This window comes from Lynx canadensis, chromosome B3 (assembly GCF_007474595.2).
Source record: "Lynx canadensis isolate LIC74 chromosome B3, mLynCan4.pri.v2, whole genome shotgun sequence".
NCBI classification, from domain to species: domain Eukaryota; kingdom Metazoa; phylum Chordata; class Mammalia; order Carnivora; family Felidae; genus Lynx; species Lynx canadensis.
Window position 1 is genome coordinate 119,073,867 of NC_044308.2, and position 13,945 is coordinate 119,087,811.

Sequence of the window (13,945 nt, forward strand, 5' to 3'; positions counted from 1 at the left end):
ATATGGAAGATTTACGGCAGGTGTAGAGGCCCGTGAACTTAAAATGAGGGGAGTATATAGATAAAGGAAGAAAATTAATTATACTGTGTATATGGAATTCACTATACAAATGAAAAGAGGCTAGTTAAACTTAGATTATCAAAAAATATTCAAAGCATAAATTTTAAAGAAAAAAATGATTTCTATCTATGTAATTAACAGAAGGAGCATACATTGGTAGGTTGCAGTTATGTTAAAATAATTTGTTTTAGTCTATCTTCTTTTGACAGTGGTAATACCCATTGCAGCAAATTTAGCTGATAAAAAAGAAGAAAATTAAAAGCCCTCTCCTCACAGTTATACTACCTAGAGATAACCATTAAATATTTTGGTCTATTTTCTTTCTCTTTTTCTTCCTCTATGTAGAGACGTTTAAAAATACATGGCATTTTAGAGGGCGCCTGGGAGGCTCAGATTGTTAAGCATCCGACTCTTGATTTCAGCTCAAGTCATGATCCTGGGGTTGTAGGATCGAACCCCGTGTCCGACTCCATGCTGAGCATGGAGCCTACTTAAGATTCTGTCTTTCTCCTTCTGCCTTTCTCCCCCATCTGCCTTTCTCTCCCTCTCTTCTGCCTTTCTTTCCCTATGCTCCCCCTCTTCTCTTTCTCTCTCTCTCTCTCTCTCAAATAAATAAATAAATAAATAAAAGCCATCTTTCAAATATATATATATATGCTATTTTTTAAAAAATGAGGTTATTATGTACAAACTGTTACCCTGACTTTTTCACTTTTATTGTGAACATTTTTCAATGCCATTACATATTTTTCTTTTTTCTTCTTTTTTTTTAAAAAGGTACTGTTTTTTAAAGTTTATATTTATTTTGAGAGAGAGAGAGACAGAGAGACAGAGAGAGAGGGAGAGAGAATCCCAAGGAGACTCCATGCTGTCAGCGCAGAGCCAGATGGGGGGCTCAGTCCCACAAGCTGTGAGATCATGACCTGAGCCGAAACCAAGAGTCAGACACTTAACTGAGTGAGCCACCCAGGTACCCCTCAATGCCATTACATATTTTTCCATAAAATCTTTTGACTAGTCGAGGCATATGTATCATGATTTATTAGGTAAGATGTATCATGGGTAGATGTATCATGATTTATTAATTAGTCCCTCATTGTTAGACATCTGAACTTTTTTCTAATTTTCCACTATTATAAACTGATGAACACCTAGGTAACAAAATGTTTTTCTACATCTGTAATTAGTATTTAGGATAACTTCTCTGAGGTGGAATTTGTAGGTTAAAGAACATAAACTTTTAAAGGTTTTTGATAGGGGCCACCTGGGTGGCTCAGTCAGTTAAACATCTGATTCTTGAGTTTGGACCAAGGTGGACCCTGTGTCTGCCCTGGGTCAGGCTTCGTGCTGAGCAGAGCCTGCTTGGGATTCTCTCTCTCACTTCTCTCTCTCCCTCACTTGCTCATGTGCTCATGTTTGCTCTCTCTCTCTCTCTCTCAAAAAAAAAAAACAACTTAAAAAAGATTAAAAAAAATTTTTTTTGAGAGAGAGAGAGAGAGAGACAGAGAGAGAGAGCAAAGCAGGGGAGGATCAGAGAGAGAGGGGGACAGTGGATCCAAAGTGGGCTCTGTGCTGACAGCAGTCAGCCTGATGCAGGGCTCAAACTCAAGAATCACAAGATCATGACCTGAGCTGGTCAGTCGCTTAAACAACTGAGCCACCCAGGCACCCCAAAAAGAACAGTTTTTGGTAGGCATTACCTAATTATCTTTAGAAACATTTGTTAATTTATGGATTTTGAAAGGTCCATCTTCCCACACACTAAGATGATAGACATTTCCATAAACTTAATGTACACTGACATTAATTTTCAGTCTTTAATGATATCAGAAGCCATTTTTTAAAAAAATGTATGAAAAATACAGAGAGAAAGAATATCTGAATGAGATCATATAAAATGGAGATTTAGTACACTTGGGACAGAGATCACAGGATAATTATTAAGTATAAGGGAGGACAATAGTAGATATAATAACTAGCTGGTATATTAAATGGTTACTATTCTAGCTAGGTACTTTACATGTATCGTTTGTTATTTAATCCTGGCCACACCCTATGAGCTAGTTACTATTATTATTCTCTTCTTATTCCTGGAAACCTGAGACTTAGAGAAGTGATTTGCCCAGAGTCAAACAGTTGTCTCATGGGACACTCTACTGCCTTTTTTATGGATTAGATGGAGTATGCTTATTTCAGCCTGACTGATTGCCAGTAAATGTAGACTACAATATAGCTTTAAATTAGCTTACTTTTCTTTGCCTAGAAGAGTTTTATGTCCTTTTTATTCCATGTATACATGTTTTTAGGACAGAAGGATCCATCTATGAGAATCATAGGGAGATGTATTTTAGATTAATACTAGGGAGAATTTTCTAAAAATGGGAACTATGAAAGGCTAGTCTAATGAATTAATGACATTTGAATTTGTGATACTTCTGTCTCTAGATATTTTTCTCATAGAAAGAATCCTATATTAAGTGGGAGATTGTCTGGTGTGACTTTTAAGGTCCCTTTCAATTCTAAAATATTGTGCTTTTAAAGTGTAATCTCTACACCCAACGTGGGACCTGAACTCCTGAGATCAAGAGTCACACACTCCTCCAACTGAGCCAGCCAGGTGCCCCAATTCTAAAATATTATGATTCTATGAGTCTACATGTTTAAATGAAGATATTTGGCAAATATGATTATGAGAACAACTTGTCTGTTCTGGGAACTGTTGTTCATGAATAACTTTTTAGAAACTCAATACTGATCTTTAAGTCTATAGACGATTGGTGGGAAATATGGTACTCACGGGTAGGGACATGGAATTTTCCTGTGTGTTCAGGATTAAGAAATAATGTATAACAGAAAATGTTTTTTTATTGAGAATTTTCCAGGAATGTGCCTCAGTCACCCTCATTTCCTATTGATCTTTTTTTTTTCTTTTGTTATTGTAATTATAGCTCAAGGAGAATTTAAGGAACATGGAGCGGAAACATCAGGAGACTCTTAGAAGATTGGAGGGCAAGTTTTTTGAAGAAAAGGTACAACACTTTAGTGTTAATTAAGAAATATTTTGTTTTTAAAAAGAAGAAATATTTTTACTAAAACATTATAAGTATCTATATGCACTCTGAGACATGTCAACCTTTCTTTTGGTATCTTATTAGAGGATTGTTTATCAAATGACAGCAGATAAAAAAAATAGGGAAAATGAAACCTGTTCTAGATATCTCAGTGTCTAGTCAGTTAAAGATTCTTGAAATCCTAAAGAGGGATTGTTATCTTACCGAAGCTTCAGGACACAGTCCCTTCAGCTTGGTGTTCCCCTAGTGGAAGGAAAGCTGCATGTAGCACATTATATAGGGGGATGAGATGGGAGAGGTCATTCTGGTACACATGAAGGTGTTTCCTTAGTCAAGCCAAGCTAAGCTAAGGGTGTTAATAAAAAGGGGGCTCAAAAATGTTCCTTAGCATATTACAAACTTGTACATTTCTCTGTGCCTCTGACATTAATTCTCCAAATTGTGGGAAGTGCATTGGAACACTTCTTTGCGAGCTTTTCAGAGGACCCATGGTTTTTCTTTAAGTCTTCTAAACTTTCCTTTAACTGTTCATTCTTAGGGAAGAATTGAACAGATTTCTTTCAGAAACTGTAGGGATGTAGGAAGTTGAGGGTGGGGCAAATAAGTACTCATATCAGGTTTAGATAAAAAATTTGCCGTAAAAAGTGGCTCTAGATTTCCCATTTCTGTATTAAATAACCTAGGAATGGGGCAGGAGCAGCATCTTGGTGCTTTCCTTCTCAGGCACTTCCTGGCACTGTTAGGAGTGGAAGTCCTCAGGAATGGGCTGCTCTCACTTGCGTTTTTCCCTCTATCCCACCCCCTAAGCTTGTTTGTTCTCTTCTCTGCTAAGTGCAGCATTTCCACAAACAAAGGTTAGGAGCGCTTCGTCAGATTGCAGCATACATGTCTGACAGTGCCTATATAAATAGGATTTTTATGTCTGGAAGTAGGTGGCTGCTGGCCTTTCTCTCATAGTTGCAAGATGGTTAATGCAGCTCTAAGATTTGTCTGTGTTTAAGGCAGGAAGAAGGGAAAGCTTTCCCAGAAGCTCTTAGCAGATTTTGTCTTACATCTATCTCATTGGTCAGAGCCATGTTATATGGGATGCTGGGAAAGTAAGTGTTTTTTTCCAGACACTAGTGAAAGCTGGAAAGGGAGGATGGGAATGAGTATTGGGATGGCCAGCCACAGCAGTAGCTGTCTCACTATGTTCGGTGTAAACTTCATGGTTAGGTACGAACTCCTGTGCTGGTTTGAACCCCAGTGCTGCTGGTTTATGGCAGAGGGCTTTCCGGTAAGCCCTGTTTATTCGTCTCTTACTATAGTATGCTCCACCTGGTCATATAAAGGACATCCCTCAGGTTATAGGTGTTTTGTTTCCCTATTTAATCCTTTCTGTTCCTTGAACCACCAAGCCCTTTCCCAATGACATATTTTTGTACTTGGTGTTCCTTTCTGGAATGTTCTTCCTCCAGCTCTGGCTCTTCTCATTCTTAGGAGCTCAAATGTCATTTCCTCAGAAATCGATTCCTTAAACCCCAATCTAACATAATCTCCCCCAGTTACTATCTATCTCATTACTCCATTTATTACATTCACAGCATTCATCACAGTTTAATTCTCTCATTTGTTTGCTTGTTAGGGAGCAAACAAGCATCACATTGCCTGCATATGAATCTCTGCTCTGCCACTTACCAGCTATCTGACATTGGGCAAGTCACTAACCTCTCTTTCCCTGTTTCCTCAGTCCTTGTTTTTGGTGATAATAATAGTGTCTAATTTTGAGGGTTGTTGTGATAGGTAAATAATACACATAAAGCTCTTAGAACCATGCCTGGCACGTGGTAAAAGCTCAGTGCACTTTAATTATTATCGTTGTTTGGATCTCACCTAGAATACAAGGTCTGTCAGAACAGGGACCTTATCTGTTTTTTTCACCACAGAATCTCCAGCATCTAAAAAATCTGATACAATACTAATGCTCAATAGGGATTTGTTGTATAAATAAATGACTCTAACCACATTGTATTTAGCAGAAATTTATCCAAGCTCCACTTTCCAATATTGATGTGGACTTTTTTTTTCTATTTATGTGTCATATTGCTTCTTTTTTTTTTTTTTTTCAACGTTTATTTATTTTTGGGACAGAGAGAGACAGAGTATGAACGGGGGAGGGGCAGAGAGAGAGGGAGACACAGAATTGGAACCAGGCTCCGGGCTCTGAGCCATCAGCCCAGAGCCCGACGCGGGGCTCGAACTCACGGACCGCGAGATCGTGACCTGGCCAAAGTCGGACGCTTAACCGACTGCGCCACCCAGGCGCCCCGCATATTGCTTCTTTAATGGGGAGATCAGATGGTACCCTGAGGTTGCTGTGTTCACACTATCCTCTTTGCTAGCTATTCCACCAGTACTTGGAGTTCTTCACACTAGGTCATGTGGACAGGAGTATTTTGTTTGACATTATAAAATAAATACTTCACTTTTCGATGTGTAAATTTGTTAGAAATATAACTCTATTAAAATAGCCTACAGGCACCTGGGTGGCTCAGTTCGTTAAGCATCTGACTCTTGATTTCGGCTTAGGTCATGATCTCACAGTTAGTGAGATTGAGCCCCTTGTTGGGCTCTGCCCTGACAGCTGAAGGCCTGTCCTTTCTCTCTCTTGCTGCCACCACCCCCAAAATAAATAAATAAACTTAAAAAAAAAAAGTCTGTTTTCTTTTTTAGCATCGACTAGAACAAGAGGCTGAAAAGAAGATAATAATGTTGGCAGAGAGAGCTCACCATGAAGCTATCGCGTAAGAGACTGCTGCCTCCTTTTTCTTTTTCATAGCTTCTCTTATCTCTTTGCTGGTCTGTTTTGTTCTCATCATATTGTCTTCTCCCTTCTCTCTTGGTTTCCTTTCTTCAAATTTTCTTGTTTACTTTCCCTCGTTATTTCTTTCTCTTTGTGTCCCTGCCCCCTTTTCACCCACCCTTTCTGCAGCAAGGTGGTGTGGAGGAAATAACCCTGGCTTTGAAGTTAGACTTTGGTTCTCAACATGTATACCGACATGACTGACTGTTGGAAAATTTCCTAACCTTTTTGAAATTAAATTTCTTCATCTAAAAACGGGTTAATCATAGCAACTGTATAAAGTTGTCATGAGGTATGTTAGTGAAAATAACATTTAATTGTGTTAGTAAATTCCGAAGTCTCAATGGTTTAGTTCTTGCTCGCTTAACAATCCAGTATAAGTCTGATAGCTCTACTTGAGTGGTGATTCGGGAACTGGGGCTGCTTCTATCTTGGACTTCTTCCATCCAGTCATATGGACAGGAGAGAGCATGGGAAACCTGTCTGCTCCTAACTGCCTTGGACTGGAAGTAACACGTAACTTTTCACTTTCCATTGGTGAAAACTTAGTCACATCCCCACCTCTTTTGAGTCCCTACCATAAACTAAATACGTCGTGGTCATTATTTTTAATGTTGGGGGATAAGGCAGTCATTGTTCTAGTTTGGTAATATCTAAAACTTAACACCTGTGTTTTGGGATCATATATCTATCTATTTCAGGCAACTGAACCATGCTGGAAGAGCCGTTTTTAAAGAGAATGTTTATCTCCAGAAAGCCCTCGCATACCACCTGAAGGAAGCTGATGCTCTACAAAAAAACTCCCAGAAGTTGCAAGAGACTCAAACTTTCCTTTTACATCAGAAGGTTCCCACTCCATTTGGACTTTCTGGTTTTTTTGTTTGTTTGTTCGTTCGTTTATTTAAGGATTGGGTTGGTAAATATGAAGAATTGAGTATAATAATGATACATGAGGACTTTGGGACCATTTTTATTTTGTCTGGATGATGTACCTTTCTTATTTGAAAGGATTAATTATGCGAATGACATAAGAAGTATTTGACTTGGGATGCCTCAGTGGCTCAGTCAGTTAAAAAGTCCAGCTCCTGATTTCGGCTCAGGTCATGATCTCACAGTTTGTGGGTTCAAGCCCCACATCAGGCTCTGTGCTGATAGCACGGAGCCTGCTTGGGATTCTCTGCCTCCCTCCCTCTCTCTCTCTGCCCCTCCCTGAGCATGTGCTCTCTCTCTATCTCTCTCAAAAATAAATAAATAAATAAACATAAAAAAAGAAGTATTTGACTTGGCTTTATAAAGAATATATCAGAAACATAAATGTAAATCCTATCCTCGACTACCTTAGAATACTCATTTTACTTTGCTTAGAGTTGGTCTCTGAATTACTGGTTCGGAATAGGTTCAGCTGTAACAGCCCCGACAACAGTGGCTTTACCATGTAAGGGTTTATTCTCTCCTCTAAATGAAGTCTGGAGGTTAGCAATCCAGAGCTGGAAGGGTAGTGCCACAAAGTCAACAGAGACTCAGTTTCCTTAACTCTGCTGGGCAACGTATGGCTTACATCCCCAGTTACTTCATGGCCCAAAGCAGTTGCTAGATCTCTAACCATTACCCAGAAAGCAGGAAGGAAGAAGGACAGGAAGGAAAAATTATGCCCCCCCTCCCCTTTAGAAGTCTTCCTGGAAGTCCTGCAAACACTTCTACTTACATTTCATTGACCAGAACTTAGTTACATAGCTTTGCTGAACTGCAAGGGAGACTGCGAATTTTCAATTGGGCTTCCTGCCTTCCTGAAAAAAAAAAAAATGGAGTTTTATTACTAAGGAGGAAAGGGAAAATGGAAAAGGGATAGGCCACTAGCCTATAGGCTAGGATAGGAAACATTTTCCAGTATATAGTTGTTAATGTTTTACTGTATAATCTTACTGATTTTGAAATTACCCATTTCAATAATATAAAATATTTAAACTATTAGAATTTTAGAGAAAGGAAAGTTTCTTAATCAGCAAAATTAGTGGCCTTCACAAGTCCAGAGAAGAACCCTGAGATGTTTTTTCTCTCGGTACACAGAATACCAAATATCATCATCTCAACTTGGTATCAAATTTAAGCTAATGATGTAATGGAAATTAGTGAGGAACTTTTAAGTTTTGAAATTGATTAAAGAAAATCAACTCTCTCATCTTTGTTTTTAGGAAATCAATGATCTGTTGGTTAAGGAAAAGATAATGCAGTTTACCCAGCAGAGATTACAAATCCAAACTCTTCAGAAAAAGGTGGTAAGCTTGGAGACTGCCCTGAGTTGTATGACCAGAGAGTTTGAGGCTGAAGTTCTAAAAATGCAGCAACAGGCAATGATAGAGAACCAAGCAGGTCAGGTTGAAATTGACAAGCTGCAACATCTTCTCCAGATGAAGGACAGGGAAATGAATCGAGTGAAGAAGCTGGCCAAGAACATACTGGATGAGAGAACAGAAGTGGAAAGTTTCTTTTTAGATGCTCTGCACCAAGTGAAGCAACAGATCCTACTTGGCAGGAAGCATTACAAAAAGGTAGCACAAGCTGCTTTCAATTTTAAAATGAGAGAGGCATGTGCAGGAAGAACAGAATATCCCCAGATCCGAACGTTCGATGGCAAAGAGCACAGCACCAATAGCGTAACTCAAGATCTTATGGAGGCTGAGAAATGGTACTAATCATGGCTTTAATATTTTATCCTTTGTGCAGCTATTTTTGTGCCCTTTAGAGAAATAAGCACTCTGAGGAGTTCAGTTACATTATATCTAACTATTGAATAGATTACTCACTAAGTTACTCGAAGATAGGAACTGTCTTACCTGTCTTTATAACCCCTGTGCTTAGCACTGTGTGTGGGGCTTAGTAGGTATTCTTAGTAGATTTCCTTTTTTCAAGACAGAGACTTATTAAAGAGACTAGATCATTTGTTCCATAGAATGTCATTGTAGTATCTTTGAACATGTTCCTTTATTTTCTTTTCTGTAAATTCATTATAAAGGTGTGATCAGATTCAGGTTAAACATTTTTGATAAGCTTACTTTCACAAATATTTTGTAACATTCCTTTTACTGAGATGAAATTCATAGATAATATCTAACTAAACATATAATTTAAGAAATCAATATAACAGTTCTTTGTAATAATTCTTTGTTGCACAGAACTGTTCTATGGGTTGGAGGACATCCAGGAGTGGGACCCCATCATTGTACTAACCAAAAGTCCTTGCAAGTTTCCAAAATACATGCTACAGATCTACTGCCACCATAATAAAGGTAGCAGGATGCTTGAGACAGTTGTAGACTTTATACAATGACTGTTCCCTGTTAGCATTTCTGTCTGTCAGTGCACTCTTAACTCCTATGAACCATAAATTAGAGTGCATTTTAAAGATTATTCTGAAAAAAAAAAAAAAAAAAGTTTTATCTCCCAGTGCAATTAGGTTCTTCAAAGGCCTTAGCTTGAGAAACTTAAAAGGACTCCCTACTACTATGTACTGAACACCTTATTAACAGTGCTTCCAAATGTGTTTTCTGATTTATTTTTTAATGGATTAATTAGTAGGTTCTTTTAAACTATGTATCTGTTGGGAAGGTTGGACATGGTCAGTGGCTTTTGAAAGATAAGACTGTTTTCTTCAAAATGTCCATACCATAATGTTTTAAAACCTTTTTGCCATATTTAGAAGTCTATTACTTGTATTACCAGTAATTTCTTTGTATTTTCCTCTTTTTAAAAAAATTTTATTTGAGGGGCACCTGGGTGGCTCAGTCGGTTGAGCGTCCGACTTCAGCTCAGGTCATGATCTCACAGTCTGTGAGTTCGAGCCCCGCATGGGGCTCTGTGCTGATGGCTCAGAGCTTGGAGCCTGCTTCGGATTCTGTGTTTCCCTCTCTCTCTGCCCCTCCCCTGCTCATGCTCTGTCTCTCTCTGTCTCAAAAATAAATAAAAACATTAAGAAAAAAAATTTAAAAAAATTTATTTGAGAGAGAGAGAGAGCATGCGAGTGGGGGAGAGGGAGAGAAAGAGAGAGAGAGAGAGAGAGAAAGAGAGAGAGAATCTTAAGCAAGCTCACGCTTAGCACAGAGCCTGATGTGGGGCTTGATCACACGACCCTGGGATCATGACCTGAACTGAAATCAAGAGCTGGATGCTCAACCAACTGAACCACCCCGGTGCCCTGTCCTCTTTTTAATTTAAATTTAATGTTTTTTTTTAACGTTTATTTATTTTTGGGACAGAGAGAGACAGAGCATGAACGGGGGAGGGGCAGAGAGAGAGGGAGGCACAGAATCGGAAGCAGGCTCCAGGCTCTAAGCCATCAGCCCAGAGCCTGACGCGGGGCTCGAACTCACGGAGTGTGAGATCGTGACCTGAGCTGAAGTCGGACGCTTAACCGACTGAGCCACCCAGGCGCCCCATGTCCTTTTTTTAATTTAATACGTCAAGCAAGTTGAGTCCCTAGCATACATATGCCAGTCTATTTTACATTTTTTTGTCTGCAAAGTGGTATTTCAGAGAGAGGTATATAAAATGATTCTCCACATTGTTATTGCAGAAACTGGACTCTTCCTCTTCTGCCCTGTGTGACATTTTTGCTACTGAACAACTTCTCACCTTAACCTCAGTGTTCTATTGCCTGTACCAGCAGGGCAGAAATGGTGATTAAAATATTACATCATCTGCTTAAGAGGCAGATTGGGGAAGGACAATTTAAGTATAGGGTGATCATAAGGCAAAACCTAAACTTTTAAAGAACACTAACCCAACTGATGTATATGCAAAAACATTTCTTACATTGTGAAACACAGTACTCTCTACAGTGTCAGCCAGCTTTCATAAATAGTAAATAGACTACAAATCTTCTGGGAAAGTTATAGTATAGCCAAAGACCTGCCTGGAAAGCTTAGCTGCAGCCTTATTTGGAAGTAGGTAAATAGACTAGATAAGTTACGTGTTATTTTCCAAACGTACCTCTTGTCACTCTGTTTTCATAGCAAAATATCTTATACAAAAAGAAATGTTAAAAGGAATTTATCAATAATCTCACCTTGTAAACAACCAGTTTTTGTTGTATTGTTCCTTTTCTTTTTGTATCTGGATGCATAATGTTATATTACAACTTTTTGCCCTTTTGCTTAATGTTTGAGCACACATTTTTTTGTGTTATAGTTTTTCTTATTTTTATCGTAAAGACTACATAGCATTTCAGAATGGCTAGCATATTGATATCCTCTTCAACTTCATGATTTTGTAATGGACACAGTTTGCTTTGTAGTCATTATATTTGGAAACCTCATAATAGTTATGGTTTGGAAATTTTCTTTTCTCATATTTACATATTTTAAATTTTGAAAAGGAGAGATGCTTACTTTGGCCATTTTGCCTTTGAAATTCTTCAGGACGGATATTCAAGGAAATGTGGATATTGAAGATTTGACCTGGGAGCAAAAGGAGAAAGTCTTGCGATTGCTCTTTGCAAAAATGAATGGTTTTGTTTCCAGGTAACTCCTGTTTCTGTAGTGAAATACCAAGGTGTTACCAAACCTAGAAACCATATAGGAAGAATGAACTTATTCTCACTTAGAATTAAAGGAATGGGAAAGGATCAGAAAATGGAAAAGGGTCATGCCGCTTAGCACCTGTCACTCCCAGAGATGAATGATGGGAGATGAATGAATGAGCACAGAAATGAAAGATTTATTAAAGGGGGGAGAAAAGAGACTGATCTTAGATGTTTAAGGTAATGCTTGCTAGGAAGGTACAGCATTGTTCAGCTGAATGAGTGGTCACTGAAGAGAAGCAAAATAATTATTTTTTTTTAATTTTTTTTTTCAACGTTTATTTATTTTTGGGACAGAGAGAGACAGAGCATGAACAGGGGAGGGGCAGAGAGAGAGGGAGACACAGAATCGGAAACAGGCTCCAGGCTCTGAGCCATCAGCCCAGAGCCTGACACGGGGCTCGAACTCACGGACCGCGAGATCGTGACCCGGCTGAAGTCGGACGCCTAACCGACTGTGCCACCCAGGCGCCCCGAGAAGCAAAATAATTATTAAGATTTTATTGGTAAAAAAAGATTTTATTGGTTTGCAAAAACAAGTAAGTGATTTTTAAGCTGATTATTGATTTAGAGACTCTGTAATACCAAGATAAAGACCTAGAGAGGAAAACAGAAATTCACAGATACTCCAAATCATTCTTTTTAATGATTCGTTTCACTCTCTTTCTCCACTATGCTTTATCAATGACTACAACACTGGTACTGAACTATAAAGTGGCTAAAATAAATCAACCTCTTATTAATTGCTTGTTACATGTTTGGTACTGTGTTAGGTACTGTGAACATTTGCAGGAATTAAGAGGCATTGCCTTTGATTACAGTTTCTAATCTAGTTGCCCAAACAAAACCAAACATAGCAAAGAAAAAAATCAGGTGGCACAATAAAGTATCACTGGAGTTCAGACAACATGTCAGTGTCCTACAGCAGTTAGGGAAGACTTCAGTGAAGAAGACTGAAAGAGTGTGATGCTGCCGGGGGTGCCTTGTAGGAGAGTGGAATAGTAGACAGAGTGGGAAGGGTACATCAGGCAGGGGGCTTTGTAGACAGCCTATGCAGAAGCCCAGAGGTAGGAATAGAGGTGGGGTGTTTGAGGAACATTGAGGAAAACTTCATGGCTTGAGGAAAACTGGTGGCAATGAGAGTAATTAGTAATTAGAAATAACGTTGGGGCGCCTGGGTGGTTCAGTCAGTTAAACATCTGACTTTGGCTCAGTTCATGATCTCACAGTTCATGGGTTTGAGCCCTACATCTGGCTCTGTGCTGACAGCTCAGAGCCTGGAGCCTGCTTCGGATTCTGTGTCTTCCTCTCTCTCTGCCCCTCCCCCGCTCGTGCTGTCTGTCTCTCTCTCAAATAAAAATAAACATTAAAAAACAAATTAAAAAAGAAGAAACAAGGTTGGATCTATAGATTAAATTATGATGAGCCTTAAAAACCATGCTGAAAAACCTTAACGTGTGCGACTGTTATTCTAAAGTAGTATAACATACTTTCCTTTTCTGCCTTGAAGGAATACGAGAGCGATAAGCCCTACTCTCATACTGTCTCACTGAAAGGGTTCATAAGCCACTGTTCCCAGAGCTGACTTTAACCTAATGCAGTGACACATATACATAGGATGGACTGCAGGACAAAAGTAGAGTTGGGAACCAGCAGAAGCTGCCGTGTTACTCTGGACGTGCGGCAGTGGAGGGTGTGGGCAGGAGTGGGAAAGGGGAGAAACTGAGGCACTTAGGAAGGAGAGACAGGACTTAGTGATAAAAGGCAAAAGAAATCAAGAAAACAAAGTGTAAATGTTTAAGGTGTTTAGCTTAGAAGTGCACGGCTGGTGGTATGAAAGGCAAGTGAAAAACCTGGAAAGCCAATGTGAAGGAAATGTTTACATTTTATTTAATCCATCCATTAATTCATGTAGCATATACATATTGAGCGCCTACTATTTACTGAGGATATAGTGTTGAGCAAATAAAGACATCATTCCTAATCTCAGGGAGTTCATCGTCTATGTGGGAAGAAAACATTATTCAAATCATCACACAAATATTAAAGGACAACTATGAGATTGGCTCAAAGAAGTGGCATACAGTGGTAAGAGAGGCTAGATTAAGGGACTATGACCCAACTGAGGAGGTCAGGAAAGTTTATGAGGAAATAAAAGCTTGAGCTGACCTCTGAAAGGTATATAGGAAGAGAAGGTAGAGGAAAAAACATTCTGGGCAGAAGAAATAGCAAGGAGTGTTTTCGATGTTGAACTGGAGATGATGGCAGTATATTGAAACGAAAAATACTCTTTGATTCAAGTACAGGTGTTTAGAGATGGAGATTTGAGCATATTTAGTGAAAATTGGTAGTTGAGTGTAGGAGGTTGTATGAAGGTAGAAGGGTAAAGGGCCGAGG

At 39.0% G+C, this 13,945-nt stretch overlaps 1 protein-coding gene and 1 long non-coding RNA gene across 2 annotated transcripts in view; one reads left to right on the forward strand and one right to left on the reverse strand.

The window, feature by feature from the left end:
- Nucleotides 1-13,945, forward strand: part of BBOF1 (basal body orientation factor 1) — a 34,917-nt gene that overhangs the window by 18,859 nt on the left and 2,113 nt on the right. The window contains exons 5-9 of the mRNA XM_030319537.2: nucleotides 3,009-3,089; nucleotides 5,844-5,914; nucleotides 6,675-6,819; nucleotides 8,166-8,659; nucleotides 11,388-11,489. Coding sequence (XP_030175397.1) covers nucleotides 3,009-3,089; nucleotides 5,844-5,914; nucleotides 6,675-6,819; nucleotides 8,166-8,659; nucleotides 11,388-11,489 — 893 coding nt within the window. The remainder of the gene's footprint in view (nucleotides 1-3,008; nucleotides 3,090-5,843; nucleotides 5,915-6,674; nucleotides 6,820-8,165; nucleotides 8,660-11,387; nucleotides 11,490-13,945) is intronic.
- LOC115516670 lies at nucleotides 7,185-11,784 on the reverse strand. The gene is made up of 3 exons (XR_003969614.2): nucleotides 11,358-11,784; nucleotides 8,808-8,967; nucleotides 7,185-7,760 (listed from the first exon to the last, which is right to left on the reverse strand). It is a non-coding gene; the product is annotated as an uncharacterized LOC115516670 (long non-coding RNA).